Source organism: Sminthopsis crassicaudata, chromosome 1 (assembly GCF_048593235.1).
Source record: "Sminthopsis crassicaudata isolate SCR6 chromosome 1, ASM4859323v1, whole genome shotgun sequence".
In the NCBI taxonomy this organism is placed as follows: domain Eukaryota; kingdom Metazoa; phylum Chordata; class Mammalia; order Dasyuromorphia; family Dasyuridae; genus Sminthopsis; species Sminthopsis crassicaudata.
In genome coordinates, this window is record NC_133617.1 from 675,581,824 (window position 1) to 675,597,447 (window position 15,624).

Sequence of the window (15,624 nt, forward strand, 5' to 3'; positions counted from 1 at the left end):
TCCCTGCCCCCAGTACTTTGCACTGAAGTCTCCTCTGAGGCTGACTCTCTCTACCACTCCCGTCTCTCATTTTCCTATTCAGAAAACCCGAATCCTCCTGTCCTTATCACCCAGTCATGGTGTGACCTTCTCCTTCAAATGAAATTTAAGGAGAAATGCTCGGAGGGCCTGTCCAGGCTCTGCTATAATTTAATGACTCTGGAATCTCCCAGCTAAGGGAGAATGACCTTTCTGGTTCCCCTTCCCCCCAGATTGCAAGCAGTCCTTGAGGATGGAGGACGAGAGCAAATTCCCCACCATGAACCGGCGGGGGGCCATCAAGCAGGCCAAGATCCATTATATCAAGAACCACGAGTTCATTGCCACCTTCTTTGGCCAACCCACCTTTTGCTCGGTCTGCAAGGACTTTGTTTGGTGAGTTGGCAGGGAAGGTTCCCGGGGGATGGGGGAGTCTTGGTGAGGGGATGAGTTGGGGAGGAAGGGCAGGAGCTGACGAGAGAAGTCCAAGGAACTGGGAGGAGGGATTAGGACAGAGGCTAGACTCCTAGGGGAGGTAGCAAAAGTCATCCCTCACCTGGCCTCTCTGGTCTGGTTTTTCAGGGGTCTTAACAAGCAAGGCTACAAATGCAGACGTAAGTATGAGCACGAGTACGTGGATGTGTGTCAGTGTTTGTGTGTCTGTTTGTCCATGTGGGAATGTGTGAGCTATGGAGAAAGGATAAGGTGCTTCTGTGCCGTGCCCTTCGGTAGTACCCTTCCCCCGGGGTACCAGTCCCCCAGAGAGCCCAGTTCTGTACTCCCCCAAAACTCCTTCCTGTGGTTCCCTAGCACCTTCTCAGGATCTCATTCTCGCTACTCCTAGATTGGGTTTTCCATCCACCGTGTTCCTCTCTCCCCTCCATGGCCTCCTCGTCCCCTTTGTGTCCCCCCCTACCCCAGTCATTATTTCTTCTTCCCTTCCACTTCTCCCCGTCCCTCAGGGTTTCATGGTAACCGGGCAGGCAAGAGTGGGGAGGGGAAAAGAATCAGTCCTTTGGGCCAGATGCCTCCCTGATGGTGTGGGAGGCCACTGGGGAGGCCAGGAGAAGGGGAAGCTTTGTGCCTGGGGGCTGGCAGTGTTGGGCGCCTGCTCACAGTCTCTGCCCCCTGCCCTGCATCTCTTCCCACCCCCTACCCTGGCCTTGCCTTCCCAAGAATGTAACGCGGCGATCCACAAGAAATGCATCGACAAGATCATCGGCCGCTGCACGGGCACGGCGGCCAATAGCAGGGACACCATGGTGAGATGTTGGGGTCAGGGTGGGACCGTTGTGGTGATGGGGCCCGGGCAGGGCTGGGGAGGGGAGGGGGACAAACTAGGGACATCAGAGTGACAGCGGCTGAGACCGCTGGGGAGGGGCCACTATTGATTTGGATTAGGAATTCTTTAGGAATTTGGGGGCTCCGGGATGTGGCCAGCACCCACATAGAACCTAGTCTTTCTTTAGAGCGGCTGCAGTAGGAAAGGCTCTGAATGGTACTAGATGTCCCTGTCTGAGGCCTTCATGGCCGGGAAACTGGCCCTCCTGGCAAGGGGCTGGTCCCCAGCGGCCTCCGGAAGGGCTCTTCCAGTGCCTTTTGGGAGGTGGGCGTGGAGGCGGCATGAGGTTTGGCTTTCTCCCACCCCCAGGGCCAGTGCCATCCACACCTTCTCTCTGGGCCTTTTTACCTAAAAGTATCATGGATTGGGGCTCCGACTGTCCGTGGCCCTGGAGCTTCCATAGGGCTGGAGGACGGGGGGCAGAGGCTGGGAGCAGGTGCAGGGACTCACAGCCTGTTCCTTACCCTCTCCCCAGTTCCAGAAGGAGCGCTTCCACATAGACATGCCACATCGCTTCAAGGTGTACAACTACATGAGCCCCACCTTCTGTGATCACTGTGGGAGCCTGCTCTGGGGCCTGGTGAAACAGGGCTTAAAGTGTGAAGGTTTGTGAGCAGGAGGCAATGGTGGGAGGGGCGAGGGACCGAGGGGAGAGGCAGGGGGAGTCTGAATTCCGAGGCCCAAGCCCATCCCTCTGCCCACAGGACCTCCAGGTACAGAGATCTGGGAAGTAATTGTGCAAATCTCAGAGCTCTGAAAGAGGTCAGGGCTCCACTCATTGATGGGCGGTCTTGCCTGGAGAGTCATCCATCCTCTGAGGCGCTGGTTGAAGCCTTGGGCGTGAAAGAAACTGAAAAGGGAAAGGCCATAGCAAGAGGAGAGGTTTCAAAGCCAGAGCCTTGGGGAACATCCATATTGAGGAGTGAGGGAGTTTGGTGGGGAGCTGGTAGAAGGGGGAGGTGGTCTCTTGGAAGCAGAAGAAAGGGGCACTTACTCATCAGTGAGCCAGCCCTTTCCACTGAGATGATAGAGCACTAGGCTTTATGTCCAGAAAATCCAGTTCAAATGTTGCCTCAGATGTTTATCTTTCAGGCAAGTCACTTAACCCCTCTCCTTTTCTTCGTCTGTAAAAAGGGGATAATAATGGCACTTTCTTCACTGGCTTGTTTTGAGGATGGAGAATATAACATGTTAACATGCAAATCTTAAGTGTTATATAAATATTAGTTATCACAATTATTTTTTATTATGTAATGCTACCTCTTGGGTAGAAGTAGGTCAGGGTGTATGTAACTTTCCCACCTGACATCTCATTTCTTTGGGGAAGGAAGGAAATATGTATTTGCTGATCACCTCAAGTAGGCCAGTCACCGTGTTAACAACTTTACAGATTTATCTCATTTGAAACTCACAACAATCCTGCATCTCTATTTTGCAATTGAGAAAACTGAGGTAAACTGAGCTTAAGTGACTTGCCCAGTGTCACACAGTCAATAAGTATCTGAGACTAGATTTGAACTATAGAGCAACTCTCCATCCCTCTGGGGGCTACAGAATGAGAATGCAGATGGGATTCAGGGAAGATTCCAAACTCCTGTATTTTCTTTCTCCCCTAGACTGTGGGATGAACGTACATCACAAATGTCAGAACAAAGTGGCAAATTTATGCGGCATCAACCAGAAGCTGTTAGCTGAAGCATTAAACCAAGTCAGCCAGGTATGGCAGCCTCCAGGCTGTGGGAACCGAGCAGGGGGGATGTTTTGCTGCTAGGACGAGGGGAAGCACTAACCTGCACCTTTCAGATAAGGACAGATCGAAAATCCCAACCCCAATTTGCAGAATAGAAAATTTGGGACTTGGATGATGTATGTTAAGACTAAAAGTTTCTTCATTCAAAGAATTCCCCAGAACAGTTCAGGGCTCTGAAAAAGTTAAAAGAAGAACCTTGTACCGTGCTGGGAAAAGTGCTCAGAAACTTAAGTGAAAATCTTAGAAGGCCACAGAAGATTTACCAGAAGTGAAATGAACATATCCTGAGAAAATAGGGCATCGGTGGGAAAATGGGATTTGGTGAAGCCTTTCTAGCCATATAACCATTGATTAAAATGGAGTAAATCTGTTGTTGAAATAACAGGGGGTCCCCCCATGAGCAGCTCTGGAAAGTTGGCTTAGTCATGGAGTCAGGGTTGTGGGGGACAAGATGCTGCTCTTCCCTCCAGCTGCTCCCACCCTCCTGGGGCTGTGGACCTGGCTCTGCTGCTGACTCTGTTCCCTTTCTCTAGAAGTCTTCCCGGAAGTCAGATGCAGGGTCTCCGGACAATTTTGGCATCTATCAAGGCTTTGAGAAGAAAGCAGAAGCCTCTGGAGAAGATATGGCAGGTGAGCTGTCAAAACATAGACTTCAATTCAGCTAACTTTTTTTTTTTTGGCTGAGACAATTGGGGTTAAGTGACTTACCCAAGGTCACACAGCTAGGAAGTGTTAAGTATCTGAGGTAAGATTTGAACTCAGGTCCTCCTGACTTAGGGGCTGGTGCTCTACCCACTGCGCCACGTAGCTGCCCCCTTCAGCTAACATTTACTAAGCACTACTGAGTGCGATGCACTTGGGATGCAAAGGCAAAAAAAGAAGTGATCCCTGCCCGTGAGGAACTTACATTTTTTTTGAAGTATACAACATATATCGATATATGTATAATATATTATATGTATAATATATTATTACAAGTATGTCAGAGATGCAGAAATAAGGAAGAAAGCAAAGGGGATAAATGTCTATGTAGCATCTAGCATGTGCCAGGCACTTTACAATTATTATCTCATTTGGTCGTCTTAGTAACTTTCACAGGTAGGTGCTGCTAATAGCACTATTTTACAGATGAGGAAACTGAGGCAAGTGGGTTAGATTACTTACCTTAGGTAACAATAGCAATTAAGTGTTTAGGTTGGATTTGAATTCAGGTCTTCCCGACTGCAGGCCCAGCACTGCCTGCACTGTGTTCCCTACCTGCCTCTGTCCAGATAGTTTATGGAAAGGTGTAGAGTTCAGGAAACTGTGAGAAGTCTAATCCTCTGGGGAGCAGTCAGGCTCGATGGGAGGCACCTCCGTAAGAGTCCCTTTGGGCACTTCCGAACCAAGTTAAATGCAGGGGGATGTTGGAGTGCGAGTCGGGGTCTTGAGTGAAGATCTGAAGTGTTTACTTTCTGTTCCCACAGATAACGGGACCTACGGAAAGATCTGGGAAGGCAGCACGCCCTCCAAGTTCAACATCGACAACTTCACATTCCACAAAGTCCTGGGCAAGGGCAGCTTTGGGAAGGTGAGGGGCTTCCTCCTGTGGCAACCAGTGCTGGAGGGGAGCTTAGAGATCACTTTGTCCAAGGGTGTCCCAAAGAGGTTGCAAATTGCAGAGCCAGCATGCTGGTCCTGTGGCTAAGGTCCGCAAGTTCTCCTTGGCAGTGGAAGGAGCATTCCATCTTCATTTGGAGAACAAGGGGTTGATTAGGTTAGCTAATTCTGGGGCTGCTGATTGGAGAAGTTTGGAGAGTTTGAAGGTTTCTCTTCTTGCTTTAAAGACAACTTCCATGGGGCCATCTTCTCAGTCTTAGTTGGGGTAGAGAATTTGTGAGAAATTAGACACTAATGCACACAGGAATCATCAAAGATCCATTAGAAGTGATCAAAAAGCATAATTGTGAGGCAATGGAAAATAGCATTTGATGGATGCAATGTTCATCTACACGCAGTTTTTTATGGATCTGGACAACTGCGTCATGAAGCATTATGATGTGTGTTGTTGGAAGTGTGGGTCAGATGTGGGCAGGTGTTTGGAGGGGATGATGGGGGGAAGGGTCTACTGCCCCCCCCCCCCCGCTCACCCTTTGCACAGATGGCAGGCTCCTCTGCCTCCTCTGCCTGCTTCAGTTCCCTTGCCTCTCTTCCTTGGCGACTCAGGTGCTGCTGGCCGAGCTGAAGGGAAAAGGGGAATTCTTCGCTGTGAAGGCTCTGAAGAAAGATGTCGTTCTGATAGACGATGATGTGGAATGCACCATGGTGGAGAAGCGAGTGCTGGCGCTCGCCTGGGAAAACCCATTCCTGACGCATCTGTACTGTACCTTCCAAACCAAGGTACTTTCCCCAATCATGTGTCCCCTCCACTCCACTTAGCCTGCAGGATCCCCATGCTTAGAGCCGTGTCTTCCCCTCAGGGAGGGACATCTCAGAACCAAGGATTTCTGAGGCTAGGGGGAGATGACCGACCTCTTTTATGTCTTTCCCCTCTCCAAGCCATCCTCACCACTTTCCAACTCAAGAAACTTGTACGGTTTCCAGAACTGTGCTGGCAAATATTTTAACAACCAGTTCCTTGAAAATGAGAGGGGTGGGGATGGGGAATATTTGTGTGTACACTTTTATATTTAATCAGAATTTTCTCCATCACTTTTTTAAGTCTAGACAGTCAACAAGCTAATAAATCAACTCTGATTTGTAGTTTGCCGATTTCCGAGATGTAAATGCTTAAAATGAAAATTTTAACAACCAGCTCCTGTTCAACCTGGCTCCAGCACACCCCTCTCTGAGTGACTGCCTGTTCCTTCTTGGATAAAATATAAACTCCTCTTCCTGGCATTGAAGTCCCTTCACAGTCTGACACCGTCCAGGCTTACTTCCATATTTCCTTCTCATTCTCCATTCCCACCAGTGTCCTTTCCCTAAACATGGCTAGTCCGTGTCACCTTCTTGTGTTTGCAAAGACTGTCTCCTGTGCCCTTCTGTTCTCCTTCCTTGCCTCTTAGCTTCTCTCAAGTGCCACCTTCTCCAGGAAGCCTTCCTCAAGCCTTCCCATGTCTGTGCTTCCTGCATCATCCTACACTTCCTGTAGCAACAGCAGCAGTAACCAGAGTAAAAGGAAGAGTAGCAGCTTTCTTCCACAGGGTGTCCCAAAAGTCTCAGAGCAGTTTTATTTACTATTGCATCCATCTCACTCCCTTCTTCCTTGGCTCCAGCAGAATACAAGCTCATGAGGGGAAGGGGCTGTTTTTTGTCTTTTACCCCCAGTGTCTAGGACATAGTTGACAAATAATAAATGCTTGTTGAATCAACTTGTTCAGCATTGCCCACAGGGGTACCATAGGTGATCTACCTTCTGTCCCAATATACTGGGCAGTGGTCCCTTTGTTCACCACCTTCCCTTCTCCTGCCTAGGACCACCTGTTCTTTGTGATGGAATTCCTCAATGGAGGGGACCTGATGTTTCACATCCAGGATAAGGGACGCTTCGACCTGTACCGAGCCACGTGAGTGATGGGCCAGCCGTTCCTGAATGGTGGGAGAAAGTTTCCCCCCAGACCTTTCATTCCCTGACCTTTCTCTCCTGGGAAGCCATTCTTACCCTGGTCTGAGTCGCAGGGATCAGGGCTAAGGGAGGAAAGATTTGCACCAGATAAAGTATTTTTGGTACCCTTCAGATCATCCCCGTTAGAAGCTGCAGTAGATTGACAATGAGCCCGTGAGCAGAAGTATTGGCATTATGGGCTAGCCGTATCTCAAATTAACTGTGATCTTAAAGGGTCCCTTCCCATTCTGCTCCTTAGTTTCCTCATATGTTAAAAAAAAAAAAAAAAAAAAAAAAAAAAAAGGTCAGAGGTTGGGAGATTGGAAGAGTTGATCTTGGAATCCCTGATTTTCCTGCTCCGATATCTTGTATTTTTTTTCCCCTGGAGGTGCAGAGGAATGCTAATAACTCCTTAGGTGCATAAAAGACCTTTTCCTTTCATGTTCATTCTCCTCCTAGATCCTCACACCAAAAGGGCATGCCAGAGATGATTATCCCCTTTTTACAGATGAGAAGAATGAGATCCAGAGAGACAATAATAACACCTTGCATTTATATAGCACTTTCACATAAATTATCGCATTTGATTACACAGTCACATAGTAAGCTGGGACCAGGTTGAAACTAGAGGTTGGGCTTTGACTCCTGACTTTTGTCCAGAATTGTTTCTTTGGCATTGAATTGTCTAGCCTCAGTGTCAGAGCCTGCTTTTGAGGAACTCCGTCATCCACTTTGTTTTAGAAGAGGGAAAAAAAGTCATCAATCTAAGTTGGAGTGCCTTAAGGAACACTGAGGCAGTTTTCTTTGGGAGAAAGAGAGTTTAGGTATAGGACTGGCCCTTAGCCCAGCATGATTTCTGGGGTCCAGTCTGAGCTGTACCTCTATAAACATTCTCTTGTGATACTGTATGGATTCAAGCTTCACATCCTCCCCATGGTCTTTGGTTGCCCTGCTGGTGACAGAAAGAGAGGGGTGTGAGCCCTGGGATGAAAGAGAGGATTCAGGCAGAAGTGGCAATTCTCTGAGTCAGTTCCTATCCTATCCCATTCCCATGATGCCTGAAAGAGACCCACCTGCTCTTATAGTCCTAATTTATCCTCCACAAATTTAATCCTCTCCCCTTTGACCTTAAACCTCCGATAAATATTCACAGTATTTTCTTTGCCATGGCCCTATTCTGTGGGAGTAGAGCCCACTGCTTATGGTTAATTCCTGTCTTGCACCTAATTTTCCTGCCATGATCACAACCCCAAACAGAGAGGATCCAACATTTTTTGATGGCCCTCCTCTGTGCTTTAATTCTTTGCTCTCCATAGACCTGACCTCTCCAGATGAGCCTAAACTCCACTGTGACTTTAAGTCCCCCATTGGACTTAACATCCCCATCACCACGATCCACCTCCCCCAGACCTTAATTCTATACACCATAGTCCTAACCCCCTGGGATGCTTTTAACTCCAGTAGTCAACTCTCTGAAGGCCATCACTTACTCCTCAGGGCTTTAAGCCCCTGCATGCCCTGGACCATGCTTTTCTCTTTCACCAAGACCCTAAACACCCTCAACAGCCCTGACTCCCCTCGTAGTCCTTTCCACTTTCTCTGAGAGTGACCAACTCTCTTCCCCCCTCTGCCTCCCTCGGACAGGTTTTACAGTGCTGAGATCCTGTGTGGTTTACAGTTCCTACACGGCAAAGGCATAATTTACAGGTGAGTCATGGGCTGGAAGTGGCCAGGAAGGGGGGGCTGGGGATGCAGGGCAGCTAGGGGCGCCAGGAACACAGAGACCCTTCTTAGCCAGGTGTTGCCATCTCCCCAGCTTGGAGTGCGGGGTTCTGCTTGTAGCAGATGCTTAATCAATACTTGTTGAGGTGAGTTAAAGCCGGGGCAGACAGGTCAGGTTCAGCAGAGCTGAGGAAGAGAGCTTTCTGGAGGCCCAGGGACAAAGGCCCATCCCCTTGAGGTAGGGAAAGGAGAAGGAATCCATTTAATCACTCTTCCTCTGTTCCCCGCCCCCCATGACCCACAGTACTCACCTTAAGGAGAACTCCTTTCTCTGGGTTTCCTCTGTCTGTCTGTCTCTCCTCAGCCTGTAATGCTCTGCTTGGGAAGAGAATCCTGGACATCTGGGGCCCTAGTCTCCTCTGCCGTAGCAGACTGACTCTTGATGCCTTTCTTTAATCATACTCTCCCACAGGGACCTCAAACTGGACAATGTGATGCTGGATAAAGAGGGCCACATCAAGATCGCCGATTTTGGGATGTGCAAAGAGAATGTGGTGGGGGAGAACAGGGCCAGCACCTTTTGTGGTACACCAGACTACATTGCCCCCGAGGTGAGAGTGGGTCTGGGCAGTAGGCATCCCTGCCCCAGCTAAGGAGGGGGACCTACCATGTGAAATTCAGAGTTGGTTCAAGAAGGGTCCCCCTTCACCAGCTTTGGCCAGTCCACACCTATTAGGCCCTGACAGGAAAGCCCCAGAACCGTTTGAAGCCCCATCCCCAGGACTGAGAGTTCCTCTGCTTGGGGATTTCTCAACATCTGTCCTATCTGAGTCACCATGAGGCCGAGGGGAATACCAAATATATATATCTGGACTATATCTCCCCGCCCCCAAATGCTGGACTTGGTGTCCCAGAGCTGGAGAAGCAGCTGCTCTTTCTCCATCCTTGGCCAGCTCCAGGGCTATGAACTGTCACCCAGTGGGACACCTGGACCTTCTGCCCCTTAGATCATTCTGTAACCTTTGGTGAGCAGCTCTTTCTCTCTGAGCCCCAGTGTCCCACACCTCCCTGCTCCCACCAAATGAATAATTCAGCTTTGAGAAAGTGCTTTGAATTGAGGAGCAGGGACAGAGGGATTAGTTTTCTGGTCCTTTAGCAGAGGAGGTAAAAATGTCTGAGGTGGAGGAAGCCTTAGGAAGGATGGCGTATAAAAAAAGCTATTATTCTAGGAGTCCCAAGGTATAAGTCCCAGCCTTGTTTCTGCCTCCATTTTGCTGGACTATTCTTTTCTCTCCTCTGGCTGGGACTCAGTTTTCTCCTCCATCCAATGAGGAAGTTGAACCTGATGCTCTTAGAGTCCCTTCTAGATCCAAAGGGACTCAGGGAGTCTCAGTGGGTATGACTGTGAATAAAAGGAAGTTAGCCCAGTATCCTCACTATTCCATGCCCATTCCAGAGGCAGTTTCTGCCTGCCCTGGCCCCAGCCTTTCTGCTTTGCTCCTACAGATCCTGCAGGGCTTGAAGTATACGTTCTCAGTGGATTGGTGGTCCTTTGGCGTCCTCCTGTATGAGATGCTTATTGGGCAATCCCCCTTCCACGGCGATGATGAGGATGAACTCTTTGAGTCCATCCGTGTGGACACTCCCCACTACCCACGATGGATTACCAAGGAATCAAAAGACATCCTGGAGAAGGTATGGGGTCCGATTGATGGCAGGAGGGCACTGTCAGGGAGAAGGAAGAGCCTAGACGAGGACTGCAAGGTTGAGAGGAACATAATAGCTAATAAAAGCTAGCATTCATATAGCAATTTAAGGTTTGTGGAACACTTTGTAGATACTATTTTTTCTTTACAACAATCCTGAGAAGTGGGTGTAATTATGATTTCCATTTTACAGGTAAGGAAACTGAGGCAGACAGATTATGTGACTTGCCCTAAATCACAAAGCTAGCAAGAATCTGAAGCTAGATTAGAACTCAGACTTTCCTGCCTTTTCCAGTACTCTAACAGAGCAATTTAGCTGTCCAGATCAATCAGTAAGCATATATTGAGCTCCTCTGTGCACCTGGCTCTGTGCTAAGCTCTGGGGGATACAAAGAAAGGCGAAAGACAGTCCCCACCTCCGAAGAGCTCACAATCTAATGGATGCTGCTCTCCAAGGCATGAAACTCATGAGAAAGGAGGAAAAGAAGCAGAAAGGGCCTGAATTCCCCTCCTTCCCTTTAAGGACAGCATCTGTTCTTGGTCACGGGCAGGAATTGGGGTTTGGACTCTTTCCAGAGGCATGACCCCTCGGTCACTACATGCTCCTTAGAGCTGTGACTCTCTTCAGAATCCAAAGCCACTGAGCCAGGCTAGGGGTGAAAGAGCGGCTGGGGTTGGGGCAGGGAAGGAGCTGCAGGAAAGGAGGAGAACGTTTATTTTGGAGTAAAGGAATCATCTCAAGAGCACTGGGGAGAGGGTGGGGTTAACCTACTTAAGAGAACAGTCTCTTCTTATAAGCCCTCAAACTCTCTTCCAAGACCGCATTTAATTGAAGACAAATAATGCCGTTGGTTCGTAAGCATTCATTAAATCAGGTCTGTGAGACTGCCACCTGGATCGTCTTTGTTAGCCTCATTCCATAAATGTCAATGTATCACGTATTCATATAAATTTCATAATAATAAAGCCACATGTCTTTAGAAATACTCCATTATTCCCAATGTCAGCCAGTTTGGCCTAGTCACCCCTGAAGTTAGTCTGTCTGAATGAATGACGTTTGGTTCTTCAACCACAATTGCTTTTTACTCATTGCCTGGAAGGATCATAGACTTCTGAGCTGGAAGGAGCCTTAGAAGTCATCTTGTTCTCCGCCATCATTTTTTTACAGATGAAGAAATCAAGACCCCGAAAGTTAAATCAGTGACTGGCCTAAGGTCACACAGGTTGCTGGTAGTAGAGCCAGTATTTGAGCTTGGGCTCCCAATGCCAAATCTAGAGCTCATTTGCTTTGGCCTTTCTGTGGGCATTTCATGCCATCTTTCTAATTGCCAAGGTAGCCAGCTACCTCCCGTGTGTCCAGGTACTGACATGTACAGAGAAGCTCAAAACACAAAGTGCCTGCCCTCAGAAAGCCCATAGTCTAAGTCAGGAGACAAGTCACCCACATATTGCTCACAGAATTAAGAACAGAGATGGATTGAGGATTCCAGACAATAACGCTACAAGAGCCCAGAAAAAAAAGAAAATCACTTTTGTCTGGAGGTGGTCAGTATCCTTGTTAGAGGATACAAATCTTGAGCTGAGCCCTCAGCTCAATTCTTCTAAGGTAGAATTTATATGGGTAAAAAAACAAGGATGAGAAGTATTATTATTTTAGTAAAGCTTTTTATTTGCAAAACATATGCATGAATAATTTTTCAACAATGATCCTTGCAAAACCTTGTGTTCCAGATTTCTCCCTCTTTCCCCTCACCCCCTTCCCTAGATGGCAGATAATCCAATACATGTTAAATATGTTAAAATATGTTAATATACACACGTATATACATATACACAAGAAAAATTCGATCAAGAAAGGAAAAAAAATGAGAAAGAAAACAAAATGCAAGCAAACAACAGCAGAAAAAATGAAAATGCTATGTTGTGATCCACACTTAGTTCCCATGGTCTTCTCTCTGGATGTAGATGGCTCTCTCCATCACAAGATATTGGAACTGATCTGAATCATTTCATTGTTGGAAAGAGCCACATCCATCAGAATTGATCATAATATAATCTTGTTGCCTTGTATAGTGATCAAGGATGAGTTTTCTAAACTGGTGGGAATTACATCATCCAAAATGGCCCACATGGAGTGCCCCTTCTCCTTCCGACCCATTGATATTGCCTGCTAGCCCTAAGCCATAGACAATTGCTTCCTTCTCTCAGGACTTTACTTCCCCTCATCTTTAAAGAAGGGATGATGATTCCAAACACAGGATTATTTTAAAGATTATCTCACTTAGATAATGGATATAAAGGTCCTATGTAACCAAAAAGCATCATAGAAAAATGGAATCTTATTTCCAACATGAAGAACATCTTGACTCACTCGTCAAACCTTAGTCACCCTGCACACCTGCTTCCAGATAAAGCTTCTATTTCTGGCTAGAGTATCCAGAACCAGGTTTGGGGAAGACCATGGCCAGCTTCTTTGATATAAATCTCACTCTGTCCATCGCTTAAGTCCCCCAGTGACTGATTCTTGTAGTCTGTTCTCAGCAAACTTGCCTGAGCTTGAATTTATATAATTTTCTAATACAACTACGATGTTCTCTTGGGTTGCAGCTGTTTGAAAGGGATCCCACCAAGAGACTAGGAGTGACAGGTAATATCAAAGTTCATCCATTCTTCAAGACTATCAACTGGACTCTCCTGGAGAAGCGGGAAGTAGAGCCGCCCTTCAAGCCCAAAGTGGTAAGTGGTCCACTGCCTCGTAGTCACTAGTAACTTGGAGTTACCATCTCCAAACCTGAGGTTTTCCTGCCTTGCCTTCCTCCACCACTTCTTCTGTTTTTACCGTCTCACCTCTGATCTTCTCTGACTTTTCCCCCTCAGTCCTTCTGTTCTTCTGGCTCTTCAGCTGACCAGGTTCCTATCCCATCATTCAAGTAAACTCCATGAAGGCACCAACTATTTAATTTTTGTCATCATATCCCCAGACTTGGAATATAATAGGTGCTCAACGGATTGATTTGAATTAAATGAGAAGATATTGGTGATTGAGTGCCTACTTGTACCTAACCTCAAGCCAGATCTTCTGAAAGATTCAAATTCACATAGAAATCAGACTCTTATCTTTAAAGAGCTGACAGAGATTGCCAGGTGTGCAGTGGCTAGAGCATCAGCCCTGGAGTCAGGAGGAACTGAGTTCCTCAGACACTTGACACTTACTGGCTGTGTGACCCTGGGTTAGTCACTTAACTCTAATTGCCTCAGCAAACACACACACACACACAAACTGACAGTCTTCCCTGGGAAGGGGGAGTGGGGCAGATATACATGAAAAGTTTTATATCTGCATGAGATGTATAAGCATTACCACCACCCGGGAGCCCCCTTCCAAGATTCATCCTTTTCCTTTCTCTACTATTCCTTCTAACTTAGATTTAGCCCTCCTAAGCAGGAGATGGGTAGGGATCAATCAGATCCAGGCTGTTCTTCTGTGACATTGCCCTCTCCTTTTACGGTTATCCTCTGTTCTGATACTTGGGCTTCACAAAAGAATTAGGCAAGCCATTTACTGCAAAGCAGTAGACCTTTATGTAGCCTGTTTTTAGGCACCTGTTGTTTGACTTGAGATACCTTAGGGTGAGAGCATAGAAGGGGAGATAAGAGGGACATGAGAAGTCACCCATGTGGAGTTGGGTTTCTTACCTCTCCTCTGGCAGTTAATAGATGGACTCCCGGATCCCTCATCCTTCCATACATGAGGGCATCTCTCAGGGAGGCTGAAAAGACAAGGGGTTTTATGGAAGGGAAGGGCATCTCACATTTTGAGATTGGCTTCCTACCTTTGACATCACAAGTGGGGAACTAACAACAACGGAAGGTTTTATAACTAAAGGAGCAGACGTAGTCCATCTAGTTAAAAAGCTATATCCAGAAAACTAGAGAGGTTTTCTAGTCTTCCATATCTTCTCATTCTCTTAGATACCCAGGATCCTCCTTCCCTTTCTCTCCATTATATTCCACTCTTTTTTTTTTAAAGCTTTTTATTTTCAAAACATATGCATGGATAATTTTCAACATTGATTCTTATAGCCTTATGTTTCGAATTTTCTCCTCCTTCCCACCATCCCCTCCCCTAGAAGGCAAGCAATCCAATATATGTTATACATGTTAAAATATATGTTAAATCTAATATGTGTAAGCACATTTTGATCTACTCTTAGGAGAGATTCTAGGATCATGGCCATAGCCATGTTTGGCCTTATGGGAGGGAAAAGTATATGGCCTTCTCCCGGCCTAAGGTCCTGCCTTCTGCTCACTCTGATTTTTCACATCCTTGACTCCTTTTCTTCATACCTCCCCATCACAGAAGTCAGCTGGTGATTTCAACAATTTTGATCGTGAGTTCCTAAGCGAGAAGGCCCGCCTATCCTTCAGTGACAAAAATCTCATCGATTCTATGGACCAGACAGCCTTTGCCGGCTTCTCCTTTGTCAACCCCAAATTTGAGCGGCTCTTGGAGAAATGAGCGTTTTGTGGAACCCTCTACCCCCTTGGTCAAAAGCCCACCAGTGCTAGCTAGCTAGGTGTACCGGTCCCCCAGGGTGAACAGGGCTGGGATCTCTCCTGGCCCCCTCTCAACCCTCTCCTGGGCCCCCATAATATGCAACAGTGTGATTGTAATTATTTTTCTAGCTGCTTCTATGCCCATAGACAGCAGGTCTTTTGCATGATTGGGGTTTTAGGTACCTTCCTCTGTGAATCATGTGTGAATTTTCTGCTCCTCTCATTGAAGAGGAAGATTGTAAATCCCATGTTTTGTTACTTGAATGTAGTTATCTATTGAAAATATATATTATATATAAATATATATATATATATATATATATGAAAAGCTGTATATATTGCTCCATAGAGAAGAAACGTGTAAGGGAACTGGTGATATGTTAACTTTTTTTTTTTAATAAAAACACACAAACAAAATCCAAACATAAACCATAAGCCCTCTTGGTTCTATTATTTATGTCTCCAATAAAACAATGGAACAGTCAGTCTGTCCTTACAGTGTTCTTCTCCACAAATTCTTTGGCCACTGTTACATTCTGGAACCCACCTAAGGGACTCGGAGAGTTCCCTGTCCTTGCCCTGGGCCGGCTGCCCCCGGGGCTCGGAGTTGAGTCAGTCTACCTTCCAGGTCCTGCATCTTCTCCACCAGCTGGACGTGCGCTCTCTGGAGCTGTGGGAGGAAGAAAGCCGAGTTTAATCAGACATCATTCCTTGTCTTATCCCCCCGCCATTCTCTAGCAGGGACTGTTTATGAGAGACAGGAGACACTTCTGGATCTGCCCTCAGGGAGGGTATAGTCTGGAAGAAAACCAAATTGCCAGACTCTGTCCTAGGAAGGAAACAGGAAGATGTGAAAGCCAAGGAAAAGCTCCCAGTCTATCTAGGTTGTAGGTTGGCAGAAATACAAGACTAATGAAGAAAAAAAGAAAACTAAGAATGAATA

The 15,624-nt window shown here is 46.9% G+C and overlaps 1 protein-coding gene across 4 annotated transcripts in view; it reads left to right on the forward strand.

Annotated features, from left to right (window-relative positions):
* PRKCD (protein kinase C delta) overlaps positions 1-15,166 on the forward strand; it is a 57,911-nt gene extending 42,745 nt beyond the window's left edge. For all 4 annotated transcript variants that reach the window (XM_074283535.1, XM_074283534.1, XM_074283537.1 and 1 more), the window contains 14 exons: positions 252-414; positions 601-632; positions 1,195-1,280; positions 1,836-1,965; positions 2,977-3,077; positions 3,644-3,740; positions 4,577-4,680; positions 5,316-5,489; positions 6,567-6,658; positions 8,341-8,403; positions 8,891-9,029; positions 9,925-10,113; positions 12,732-12,860; positions 14,485-15,166. In XM_074283535.1, the coding sequence (XP_074139636.1) occupies positions 252-414; positions 601-632; positions 1,195-1,280; positions 1,836-1,965; positions 2,977-3,077; positions 3,644-3,740; positions 4,577-4,680; positions 5,316-5,489; positions 6,567-6,658; positions 8,341-8,403; positions 8,891-9,029; positions 9,925-10,113; positions 12,732-12,860; positions 14,485-14,643 (1,658 nt within the window). In that variant the 3' untranslated portion in view covers positions 14,644-15,166. The remainder of the gene's footprint in view (positions 1-251; positions 415-600; positions 633-1,194; positions 1,281-1,835; positions 1,966-2,976; positions 3,078-3,643; positions 3,741-4,576; positions 4,681-5,315; positions 5,490-6,566; positions 6,659-8,340; positions 8,404-8,890; positions 9,030-9,924; positions 10,114-12,731; positions 12,861-14,484) is intronic.
* Positions 15,167-15,624: the final 458 nt, after the last annotated feature.